The 11967-nt window shown below is 37.5% G+C and overlaps 1 protein-coding gene across 1 annotated transcript in view; it reads left to right on the top strand.

The window, feature by feature from the left end:
• Positions 1-11057, top strand: part of ASPG (asparaginase) — a 76810-nt gene extending 65753 nt beyond the window's left edge. Inside the window, exons 14-15 of the mRNA XM_015818709.1 lie at positions 9164-9263; positions 11001-11057. Of these exons, the coding sequence (XP_015674195.1) occupies positions 9164-9263; positions 11001-11057 (157 nt within the window). The remainder of the gene's footprint in view (positions 1-9163; positions 9264-11000) is intronic.
• The last annotated feature ends 910 nt before the right edge of the window (positions 11058-11967 follow it).

Below are 11967 nucleotides of genomic sequence, written 5' to 3'. Positions count from 1 at the left end.
TAACATCTTCACTATCTGGGAGATAGTTTTCAGCTGTAAACATCTGAATCGCCCATCAAGATTTAATGTACTTGTTGGGAGGATTTAAGGTGGGAAGGTATGCAAGAGTTCCTGGAAAAAGTGAGTCAGCTACTAAGCCACCACCAGATATGGTACCTTGCAAGGTGTTTAAATCTATTCGGTTTTCCAAGCCTAGCTAAGCAACAAAGTCCTATTACAAAGTTTTTGATGGACAGGTGATGGAAATGATGGGCTTTGTTTCAATTGGCAGATCACAAACTGTACTTCTTTTAACAGACACCATCCGTGACTGGCTTCTTAAACTTAGCTGGCCTCCAGATGATTGGACTTCTACTTCCAGAATTATCAGTAATGACCATGCTGTCCACAGTGTTAATCTATGTTATAGAAACATAAAAAACTGATGGCAGAAAAAGATCTAGTGGTCCATCAAGTCTGCCCTTTGAGTTTTTGTTTCATGATTTTTTATTAATTTATTATTTTAATTTTTTATTTATTTTACTTTTTGCTGGATATCAATAGCAATAGCACTTAGTATTATATAGCGCTTCATAGTGCTTTACAGCAGAGGTCCCCAACCTTTTGGGCACCAGGGACCCGTTCCGTGGAGATAGTTTTTCCGTGGACCAGAAGATGTGTGGTTTTGTGTGCATCTTGCAGATGGGGCTTTGCTTGTTTGTGCGGTTCTGGTTGCTGGCATTCTGCGGCCCGGTACTGGTCCACTGACCAGGGGTTGGGGACCCCTGCTTTACAGCCCTCTCTAAGCGGTTTACAGAGTCAGCATATTGCCTCCAATAATCTGGGAGGTTATGCTGGCCAAATTTTGGATAGTGCCATATTGGGCTAGGATGTCTCATCCCAAAGTTATCAAAACATGATTTTAATAATAATAATAATAATAATAATAATAATAATAATAATAATAATAATAATAATAATAATAATAATTTCAACCTTCCATAGAACCTCCAGTAGATCAGGTTGGGGAACGAGTCCGTCCTTTGGGATATGGTAAAGTCTGTTTACCGACAGGTCAGAGAAGAATTTTTGCAGGTCACAACCTCGTAAGTGTCGAAGACCTCCGTCCAACAAGGTGACTAATTAAAAAGGTTGACGGTACCTGTCAGGGGGGAGGGTTTTTTGGGTTAGGCTTGTGATCCTATAGAAAGTGTGTCTTATTTTTTTCTTGGCCAAGACTATCATCTATCTAACTTTGAATTGTGTAGAGGACTGCACTCCAAAAAGTAAGAGGTGAGAGTAGAAGAAAAACTAAATCTATTTACTTACAGTTAAATGCTATTTATATTACTTTCTAGTCATGTAGTTTATATTTTTCTCTTTTATCTCATAAAACAAGACCATTTGGAGAAGCATTTGTAGGACTCTGAGTGCTGTGCTCCTTGGGATACGCCATATGGTTTAGGTCCCTAGATTGTGCATTCTCTTGTGTTAAAACCTAAATAGAGCACTTCCCCGAGTCCCCTAAGTCTCTGCATGTTTTTAGATTGTGTTTGATCAAACATGCAGTTCTCTAATACTGCTGCTATGCTATGTCTTTTAATCAAGCTTAGATGATGATTTACATTTTGCCATTTTTGCTTTGAAATATTGATTCATAAAGGCCTTAGCTTTATAGATGAATTAATAAACTTCTATCTCAGCCTTTCTTTTAAAATTTATTTAAAAACAGGTCTTTTGGATATCTAAAGTTTAGTTGAAGACTTATATCTTTCAGCATATTACTAATCTTATGTATATCTAAAATGGTGGAAAGGACATAATTAGTGATGCATATGATGAAACAGTTTAAGTAAATTTCCTGACTCATAGTGAAAGAAAGGGCTGAAATCTAAAAGGCAATTTTTCCATGCCAGGAACATCATTAACCCAATATGTGAACCATGAGGAGACTGGAATGGTTAAATAAATGACTTGTATTAATCAATTCCATTCTTTTTAGTGGTGATATCTTGATGTGTAAGAAAATAAGAAAAAATTTAAATTATGAAGCCACAATTTAACTGTGAATGATGTAATCTTTTGGTATGGAAACTGTGTTATAAAACATCACAAGAATCATGAGAATATTTGTGCTGCAAAATTGGATCCTTGTTCCTGCTTTCAACCAGGATAGGAGGACAGGAAGGAAATGTATAAGCTCCATTCACGTATTGACCTTAGAAGTGGTGATGGCCTTCTATGAGGATATTTTATTTATTATTTATTCATTTATTTATTTATACAGTCATATCTCTACACCCCTACTTCCAACAACTCAAGGCAAGTTACAATAATATCATTATGGTCAAAATAGAATGATAAACTCATAAAAATAATATTCCCTTAATAGTCTGGAATCTGTCAGCAGTTGAGTGCCGAGGGACTGAGGCAATGCTTCTAAACCCATTGTGCTTTTCCCTCCAAGTAGCTGAGCTACTGCATATTGAACCAATTGCAGCTTTTGAGTTGCTTTCAAAGGTGCCTCATGTAAAGTGAATCGAAGGAGTCTAAAGACAAGGTGATGAAGATAGGAGGCACAGCAGCAAGAGCATCCTAGTTTGAGAAGGGCCATAACTTCTTTAGACATAGAATGAATGTTACAGAAAACTAGTAAAACACTCATTGTAATTAATGATGTTAATATGAAGAACATAAAGTATTCTCTATTTGGAAGTAGTCTCTATTTAGACATTTTAAACTCTCTGTTTCCTTCCATTAGATGCTCAGATTTTTCTGCATTCCTTCTTTGGAGTGAATGGTACATAGTCCCTGTTCTGAAAGTCTTCATGAACCACTAGGACTGCACCTACCTGTTCTTTGCTATCTTTCTGTAAGTTTTGCTTTTTCAACTGCTCGGTTCCTATACTGACTTTGGATTTTTGATGACAGTGGAATATGTCAGAATCCTGTATCTCAGCAGTGCAGAACTTGTGTCTCTCTTGATATTACTGATGTATCTCTTCCAAAAGACTATCCAGCATAGATGATCGTGAAGGCTGCTGGGAGTTGTAATTCAATAAGATTGGTGGGACCATGGAATCTTAGTTGTGTTGATGAAGATGGCAGCAACCAAAAACTGGATACCAGTGTAGGACATAGTTTCAGACCTTTGGAAAGCAATTTGCTATTTTACAAGTCTAACACATTTTATGCCCAAGACAAAAACAAGATGACATTATCTCTCTTTAATGTCACTTGAGGGCAGCAGGCTAGCTTAGTGAGGTACAATGCAGGTTCCATGATACAGCTGTAGCTCTACCCTCACTGCCTCCATGCTACAATCTGCCCTCGGTATCTAACTAAGGTAAGGCAGCTGCTTTACTTAGCCTAACATTGGCCTTGTTTCCTCACTCATTGACGTTGCAATCTCACCAACACAAAGTAGGCAATTGTATGGTTGATCTATGGCCACTCCTTAATAATGGAGCATCTGCAAAAGAGTCCCATTATCTTAACTAGATTCTTCAGAGGCTCACTTTAAATATCAGCCTTTCTTTCCATTTGGTTCAGAACAAACAATGGAGAAGAGGTATTCTTTTACAGCTTTCCAATCACTCACTCACAAAACAAAGCGAATAAAAGTTTTTTTCCCTCAGTCCTGGTTCTCCAGCTGAGCGTAGCTTTTCCCATCTGGTGCTAAAGCAGTGTTTCTCAACCTTGACAATTTTAAGGCATGTGGACTTCAACTCCCAGAATTCCACAGCCAGCAATGCTGGCTGTGGAATTCTGGGAGTTATTATTATTATTATTATTATTATTATTATTATTATTATTATTATTATTATTATTAATTTAATTTATATCCCGCCCTTCTCCTTACGGACTCAGGGCAGCTAACAACCAGATAAGTTGAAGTCTACATGCCTTAAAATTGTCAAGGTTGAGAAACACTGTGCTAAAGGATATATTTTAAAAATGGCAGGCATCCTTCCATGAATTTTACCAACTATGGGGGTTATTCTTGGCTCCATATACTGTTATTTTCATTCCTGGGGTGTTTCAGTAGGTTGATTCCACTAGTTTCCAATGGTTGATGCTCCCAAAGGCTTACATATTTTTATGAACAGTTCTGGATTGAGAAGTGACCTTAGAGGCAGGAAAGATATGAAATTGCCAATTCTCTGTAACTCTTGTGGGAAATCCTTGCTGCTTCTTGTGACATGTCATTGACTTTTCTCAAGTCTAAGGTGAGGTGACACATTCAACATAAAAAATAATAACTTTATTTTTTCTGTCTTATTTGATCTTTCTTCCAAGGTTAGTGTGTTAGTGTGAGGTGAGTTAGGTTGAAAATTCTCTAGAGCTATGTGAAGATTCAATTTAAAGTGGTGATTCAGTTATATTGTCTTAAAATCAAATCTTTGAATTAAATTGCCAAGTCAACTCCATGCATCAGATTGGGTGCTTTGATTTGGCAATTTGATGAACTTTTGCATGTTTATACACTTTTTTTATTCTGATTGATAAACTGATTGATAAATTGTTATATCAACAGTTTAACAGTTTAGGTGATTACATATACCTAGAACTTGTGACAAATCAAATCTACTTCATAGTTTAATTGTAATAATAATCTTAATAAACATTCATAATAAGTACTAAGTATCTATAAAACATGTCCAAGTGTTTAAAATATTTCACCTGCATTCTTGTATCACATATGTTACTGGGAATTATTCCCATATTGCACATAATGGTTTTGAGAAGTAGTTGGTCAAAAAACTATTCAGCAGAGGCAATGGTACTCTGTCATCTTTCTGGTTTGTAGTTTAATCTTGTCCATTACAAACCTACCTCTTTTACTTAGAAATAACAGCCATAATACTAATTTTTGTGTCTTTACCAGGGAACAGTGCAAAGAAAACAAAGCAAAAAAAAGCACTAAAACAACCAACATAACAATAAATATATTTAAACGAATGCCCTGAGTATATACTGTATACACTAATAATAATTTAAAATTAACCTAGAATTAATTTGGAATTATCAGCTATATCATGGTTAAAGTGGAACAACTAGAACTTATACTAATCCACAAAGTAAATAAAAAATATTTTAAAGGCCATCAGATTTCTATAAAGATGAAGGGAGCTGATTCGAGAGTCACAGGGCCAGACTCATAACTTGAAACCATAACCCTCTATGGAGGTACCACAATAAGACTCTGCTCAGAGAAATATAAAAAACAAACAGAATTGTAGGGAGAAAAAAGGGCAGTAAATACTGAAGGATACAGAATCATAGGGCTAGAAATGATCTTGGAGGTTTTCTAGTCCAACCCCCTTTCTAGGCAGGACTCTGTATTCTGTCCTAGACAAATAGTTGTCTATTTTTTTTCTTGAAAACTTCCAGTGACCTCCCAGAACTCCCTGAATTTTGGGAGGCAAGCTATTCCATTGAGTAATTGTTCTCACTGACAGAAAATTTCTCCTTAGTTCCAAATTTTTTCTTGTCTTACCGTGACTTGCTTTAGAGAATAAATAAATCTCCTGTTCTGTGACAGCCCTTCAAGTATTGGAAGATGGCTATCATGTCACTCCTAAGCCTTCTCTTTGTTAGGCTAAACATAGTTTCCTTAGTCATTCATCAAATGGTTTAGCCTCCAGACCCTTTGTCATCTTTGTTGCTCTTCTCTGCACTCTTTCTAGGGCCTCAGCATCTTTGTGTTGACCAGAACTGGATGCAATATTCCAAGTGTGGACTTAGTGCAATAAAGAGCGGTATTATAACTTCTTGTGATCTTGATGCTATACCTTTGTTGATGCAGCCTAGGACTGCATTGGCTTTTTTGGCAGCTACAGCACACTGCTGGCTCATACTTATGTGGTTATCTACTAAAACACCAAGAACCTTCTGACAGGTACTACTGTTGAGTCAGGTATTGTGAATTCTGTATTGTACTGTATAATCCTGGGAAGCTGTAAATATAATTACTAATAATTTATACTGGGCTCTGACCTGAATAGAGAGCCAGTGGAGAATCCTATATTGCACTAAGGCATGAGAATAACATGGAAGAGTCAAGATATCCCAAGCAATACTGTTAAGAACGAAGATCAGGGAGAGATAGAGGGATTGAGAAAAACTGCCAGGAATTTACCACAGTAATCTGAGCATGAGGCAATGCCAATGATATCCAAAGAATATAGACAACAGTCCCTAATGGTCAAGTGTGCCTGATACTGCCACAGAACCAAAGGGACTAAAACTGATATAAAACACCCAGACTTAGCCATTCAGAATGTTGTTCATAATGTGAGAAACTGCTGGTTTATTTGTAGCCTGCTTAAAATTCTTATGGATATAGTTTGAAAAAAATATTAGAAGGCAAATGAAGAACAGATTGTAAGAGGACATTCTGTCAAGGACTTTTGACAAATAAGGAAGCAGAGACATTGGCTGGTAACTTTAACATAAAAGTGATCCAAGGGATTTACAGGAATGGATGAAGAAAGGCATTCTTAAGAGTTCGGAAAACTATTGGTGGTTAAGGACCAGTTAACCAGTTGAGAAATACAGAACTTGAAAATGGATCCTAGGATAAAAAGAGAAAGGGGAAAAATCAGCAGAAGAAATAGTATAAAGAGACTCCCTCCTTGTTTTGTGAAAGATCATCCTCCAAAAGTGCTTTTTTCATGAGGCAATTCCCCACCATCCAGTCAGAGCTGAAGAAGCCTCTTGGATGAGAAGCGAAACATCTTCAAAGAAAAACAAGAAAGTCCAGTTGCCTCGTGAAAAAAGCACCTTTGGAACAACCATGACTGACTGACTGAGAATCTCCATAGACATCATCCTCCAAAATACTGTAAGGATAATTCAAAGGCAGAAGTTGTAGAAGGAAATAGACAAGAGGGTGGATGAAAGCTAACAGAGAAAAAAAAAACTTGAAACCCCCAGCAGAAAGAAAACAACAGGGAGGCAACATATCCCCAGATTGAGTGGTTGATATGCTAATGAATGAAAAGTGAAGGAAAGGAGGACTGGTGAGAAGTTCTGTCCCGGATTAGATTGTAGCTTGAAGTAGAGTCTGCTTTGCCTCTTGCTTTGTGTTCATTGGAATTTGCTTCCATGCATCTTTGCACAGGATTGGTGCTTCAGACCTTTTCTAAGGTCCAGCTTCTAAAATATTATATTAGTTGCATCTTTGAAAAGAGCATTCTAAGCTACTGCATGAAACTAGAACTCCAACTTACTACCAGATCTCTGCCCATTTAATGTTGACTGAAGAAAAGATCCCACAATGTTTGTAGAAAATACATTGTTTGAAACAAAAAGAAATTGTATTTTTCTAGTTATGGGTAACCACTATAAATTCTTATTTTATTTGACCCAGGATAGATATGTGGTACGTGAAGCTCCATCCAAGGGTTTAGCTGAACTGGCTAGGGGACAGGGCTTCTCCTGTCCTCCAGAATCTCTTGCCTTAGGTGGCTGCTTCACTTTGCCTAATAATAGGAGCAGCCCTTAAGTGAGGTGTAGCACGTAAGGCACCTTACATGTCCTGCCTACCTGCTCTTTTGCAACACCTCCTTAGCCTCTAGTTTGGAAACTTGAGGAGGCAAGTGTCTTTCAGGAGGCTGGAGATCATATGATCATTTTTCATATTAAATAATAACATATCTGACAGCTTTGTTCTCATATTGTATTTGAGTATTGAATTTTGAAGCAAAAACATGAAATCTGAAGCAACTTCGGTGCAGGACATCCCCTTTAAACTGCATTTTATGGGATAGCTGTGATGTTGTGAAATATGAAACTGCCTGTGCCTCTTTCCCTTTGGTCATGGGCACACCTTCTGGGTGAAACCAGCCTGTCGAAAACTTCTTCCCAAACGCCCTTGTTAATTTATGCAGCTGATTCATCAAGCAGCATTGCTTGTTCAGCTATTTGGACTTTTGTAATCTTGTCTTCCTTTTTCTGGCATCTTTTCCAAGCCTTTTGTTTCTCACCCTTTTAAAAAAAGTGTTGTTTTAAAAAAAATTATAGCTATTAATTTTAATATTCCATATTTGGGCATATTTGGATGTTCACTAGATTGCTGCCAAGGGGGTGGGTCTATGGAAATAACTCTTTGTTGCCATCTAGTGATTGTCCAGATTTTTTAAGCTCAGATATTATAGCCTTAATAGGGTTCAGGGAACAAGAATATCTTGACCCTATTATCATATTGCACAAGATGCATAAGCATGAATAGTAAAATATGTGAGTGAAGGGCCCAATTGATGCAATCACAAGAAACTATTGCTAAAAGCCATCAAGGAGTGAACTATTTTAGGTTTATGCTTCCTTTGAAGATAATAATGTTCCTCCTCAGAAGGAAAAAATTGCCATGTCATATATAAATACATTCATACCCATCACCCTATTCTTTATTAGGACTAGCGTTATTAAGCAAAGTACAGAAAAGGGTTTCACTGGAGAAAGCAATTATGTTTGTTTGGAAGGATGAACGGTAAAAGGAAGCCAGGCTGTCAAAGAACAGGATGGCTGGGCATTATCAAAGCTGACGCCAGCCAGAGCAAAGAAATAATTCAAGATTGGAAGATGTGAAGAGACCTGGCCCATAGAATGACCAAGAGTTGGACTTGGTTAAATGGATAGCATCATCATAATCATCACAGAAAGGGAGTAAGAAATAGTAAGCCAAAGAAATTAAAATCATATACTCAAAGATAAAGATAATTTATACTAACCTTATTCACTGCCCCTCTCCATTCCCTTTTATCCTAGTAAAGCATCCAGGCTTCCACCATGTCTACCCTGGGGACTAAGGCAAGAATGGCTAGGAGTACCTGAATCTGGGATGAATCTGGTTATTGATGATTATAATTTTATAATCACTGATTGTACCTTTTATTTTTGATATTATTTTAATATGTTTATTGATTGGTATATTGTCATTTATTGAACTTTATGGTCATAAGCTGATTAGAGACTGACATAAACATGAATTAGCATAAAAGCATTTGTAATAAGTAAAATAAAAAAATACTTGAATTAGAATTACAGAAAACAAAATATATGGCGGAAATGAAAAGTGAACTATCATTCTATAAAAGCTTGGATTTTTGCTGTATATTTGTAAAGTAAGCTGTACTTCTCTGAACTTAGAATATTTAGAATAGTACTTTTTTTTTTGCAGTCTTGCTTTTCATGGAGATCTTGATGGTCTGCTGGCATGGCATTTAGCTGGGGTAGATCTGAATCAAACTGGTTATGATGGAAACACTCCAGCTAACGTGGTAAGAAAGACTGTGTATGCATTGTATTCAGATTTCAGTTCTAGATGCAGGGAATATTGCAAGGTCATGCTCAAAGCCTATTAAGAGGCTTTTTCAGAAGTTTTAATGGGGAATCACATTGAGGGAGATTTTGCAAGACTAACTGTACATGCGTTACATCTGTTCCGCATAGTTAACTCTCATGGGCGACTGGCGAATTCAGTTTGATAGTGCTGCCTCCAAATAAAGAGAAGTAGCTGGGCCAGCAAGTAAGAATTACATTGCTCAAATGGGTAATTGCCACGAATTTTATGCAAATACCTATACAATTTTAGTGTATGTCTCTGTATGTGTGTAGTGTAGTGCATGTGTGTAGAGGGAAAGAACTGCTGTCTAGCCATAGCGTTAATACAATTAATGGAATTAACACTTCTAATTAAGTGTATGTAGCATATATAGCTTATTTATCAATTTTTCATGTTTTTCCTGCCAGCTCAGCTGAAAGAGACTTCTAGCCCATTATTTAAAAGTAGCATATTATGTAATAAAGTCTCAGAAGAAATAAACAGCTATAAAAATAAATAGAAAATCAGATTATCAAGAAAAATAAAACCACTCACTTTTTTTTCTTTCAAACAACGGGTATCTTTCAAGCAGTCCTTGACTCTTGGATGTGGTATAGATAAACAGTATAATTTTAAACTTTAGAAACATTGATCCCATCTTTCTAAAGTTTCAAGAATGTCAAATTGTTCTTGGTAAGGTATTAAGTATTGAAGAATTTTGGAGCAGAGCCTTGACCAGACAATAAAACAGGATGATGCTTATAGGAACATATTGTAATATTGAGCAGCCCTGGTGGTTCAGTGGTTAGAATGCAGTATAGCAGGCAAACTCTGCCCACAGCCTGAAGTTTGATCCTGACAGGGCTCAAGATTGACTGAGCCTTCCGTCCTTCCCAGGTTGGTAAAATGAGGATCCAGATTGTTGGGGGCAATATGCTGACATTGTAAACTGCCCAGAGACTGCTGTAAAGCACTATGGGGCAGTATATAAGTCTAAGTGTTATTGCTATTGCTATGTGTATGGAAGATATACTGTATATATCCATTTTGCATTTGGTGCTTCTGGGTGGAAAGGATTAGCCAGTGACATCACCATTGCCTTGGGGACACCCAGTTGTGGGTTCCTTTCATGTCCCTAGCAGGAGCTGGAGTGAAGGAGAAGAGCTCAACCCTGCCCCATGGCAGCTCTTGGTCTCGACCCCAGGCTTGCTAACCTTCTGCCCAAAGTTCCAAACAATTTAGCCACTGTGCTCCTTAGTGCAGGGCTTTTCAACTTTTCACTCATTGTACCACTTTTAGGATATGGCAATATCTGAGTACCACCAGTCGCCTAGCAAGGTGTCAAAAACTTGATGACCCCCCCAGCTGGAGCCTGGCGCTGATCCTGGCGCTTCCACTCAGCCCTGACAGTCCGAAAGAAGCACCGATCAGCTGGAAAGCGGCACTGATCCTGGCGCTTCCCTGAGCTCTGACAGCCCTGCAGCTCCAGCCATCTCTCGCTCAGGCTTGTGCGGTGCTGCCACCGGTTCAGCTCATTCCCCTCCCCCGCTACCACTTTTCTAGGATGCTCGCGTACCACCTGCCAGGTGCCAATGTACCACAGGTGGTACCCGTACCACTGGTTGAAAAGCCCTGCCTTAGTGTATGTAAACGTGTTGGTGCTTACTGGTATTGCAATCTTTTTTTTTAATAGGCTAAGGCTGCAGGGCATGCAAAAGTCATCGAGTTTTTCAATAAGTTGGCATCCTGAATGTGGTAAGTTTTTTTAAAAAATGAGCATTCATCGTTGTACCTCATTTGGTCATGCAGCACGATGTGGAAAATGGGATGAGAGAGGTCATGGTCCTCTGGCTTGGGTTTGTCATTTTGCCACTGATTTTTACAGTAACCATCAGCAAATATACTTGTTTCTCTGCTTGAAGAGTGATTTGAGTGCAGAACTGGCTGAAAGTTAAAAACACTTGAACCAGCAGAATGTTTTAGGCACCTTTCAGTTTCAGTAAAGACAAATATAATATAAATACAACTCACAGTACATTATTTGGCTAACCTGCAAGCGCTTCGTAGTTTCAATTACAGACATGTGCATGAATAAATTAATAGCAACTAATTTGTTTCTCAGTCTTGCCTTTTTCAAATCTTCAGGCTTTGTTTTATTACTTCCAAAAGTTTCATATAACTTTCTACTTTTATCTGTTTCCTTGTTGTCCTCAAGTACTTTATAAGCTTTGGTCCATGAAAAAGTAGATCAAAATGAATATTAGTCTTTAGGGTGCCCAAAGATTCTTTACTTTGTTTTTCTACAACAAATTATAACAGCCATTCTTCTGAGCTTAGTTATCATCTCAGTTTGAAAAAAATGAAATGAAATTATTTTTAAGTAGCTCTGGAAATTAAGGAAAAGGGTTTTTTGTGCGAAAATAACCAATCAGTGTAATGCAGACTTTTTTTTTACTTCAACTTACAGTACTTTACTTTTTCCTCCTGTTTCACAGCCCATCTCTAGAAAGGACATTTATGTTTGCAATGAACTCCATGAGGATGCTTTCAGACTAGTCTTATTGCTCTGAGATATTATCCTTTATATCTTCACAAAATTAAAGAACTGAAAAAAATCAAAGTCAGGAGACAAAGTATTTATAAGAACAGCTGATTTTTAC

The sequence above is a fragment of the Protobothrops mucrosquamatus genome, unplaced genomic scaffold, assembly GCF_001527695.2.
Source record: "Protobothrops mucrosquamatus isolate PMUCROS unplaced genomic scaffold, P.Mucros_1.0 scaffold779, whole genome shotgun sequence".
NCBI classification, from domain to species: Eukaryota; Metazoa; Chordata; class Lepidosauria; order Squamata; family Viperidae; genus Protobothrops; species Protobothrops mucrosquamatus.
Note: the sequence above shows the minus strand (reverse complement) of the source record. Positions and strands in the feature narration are given on the sequence as shown.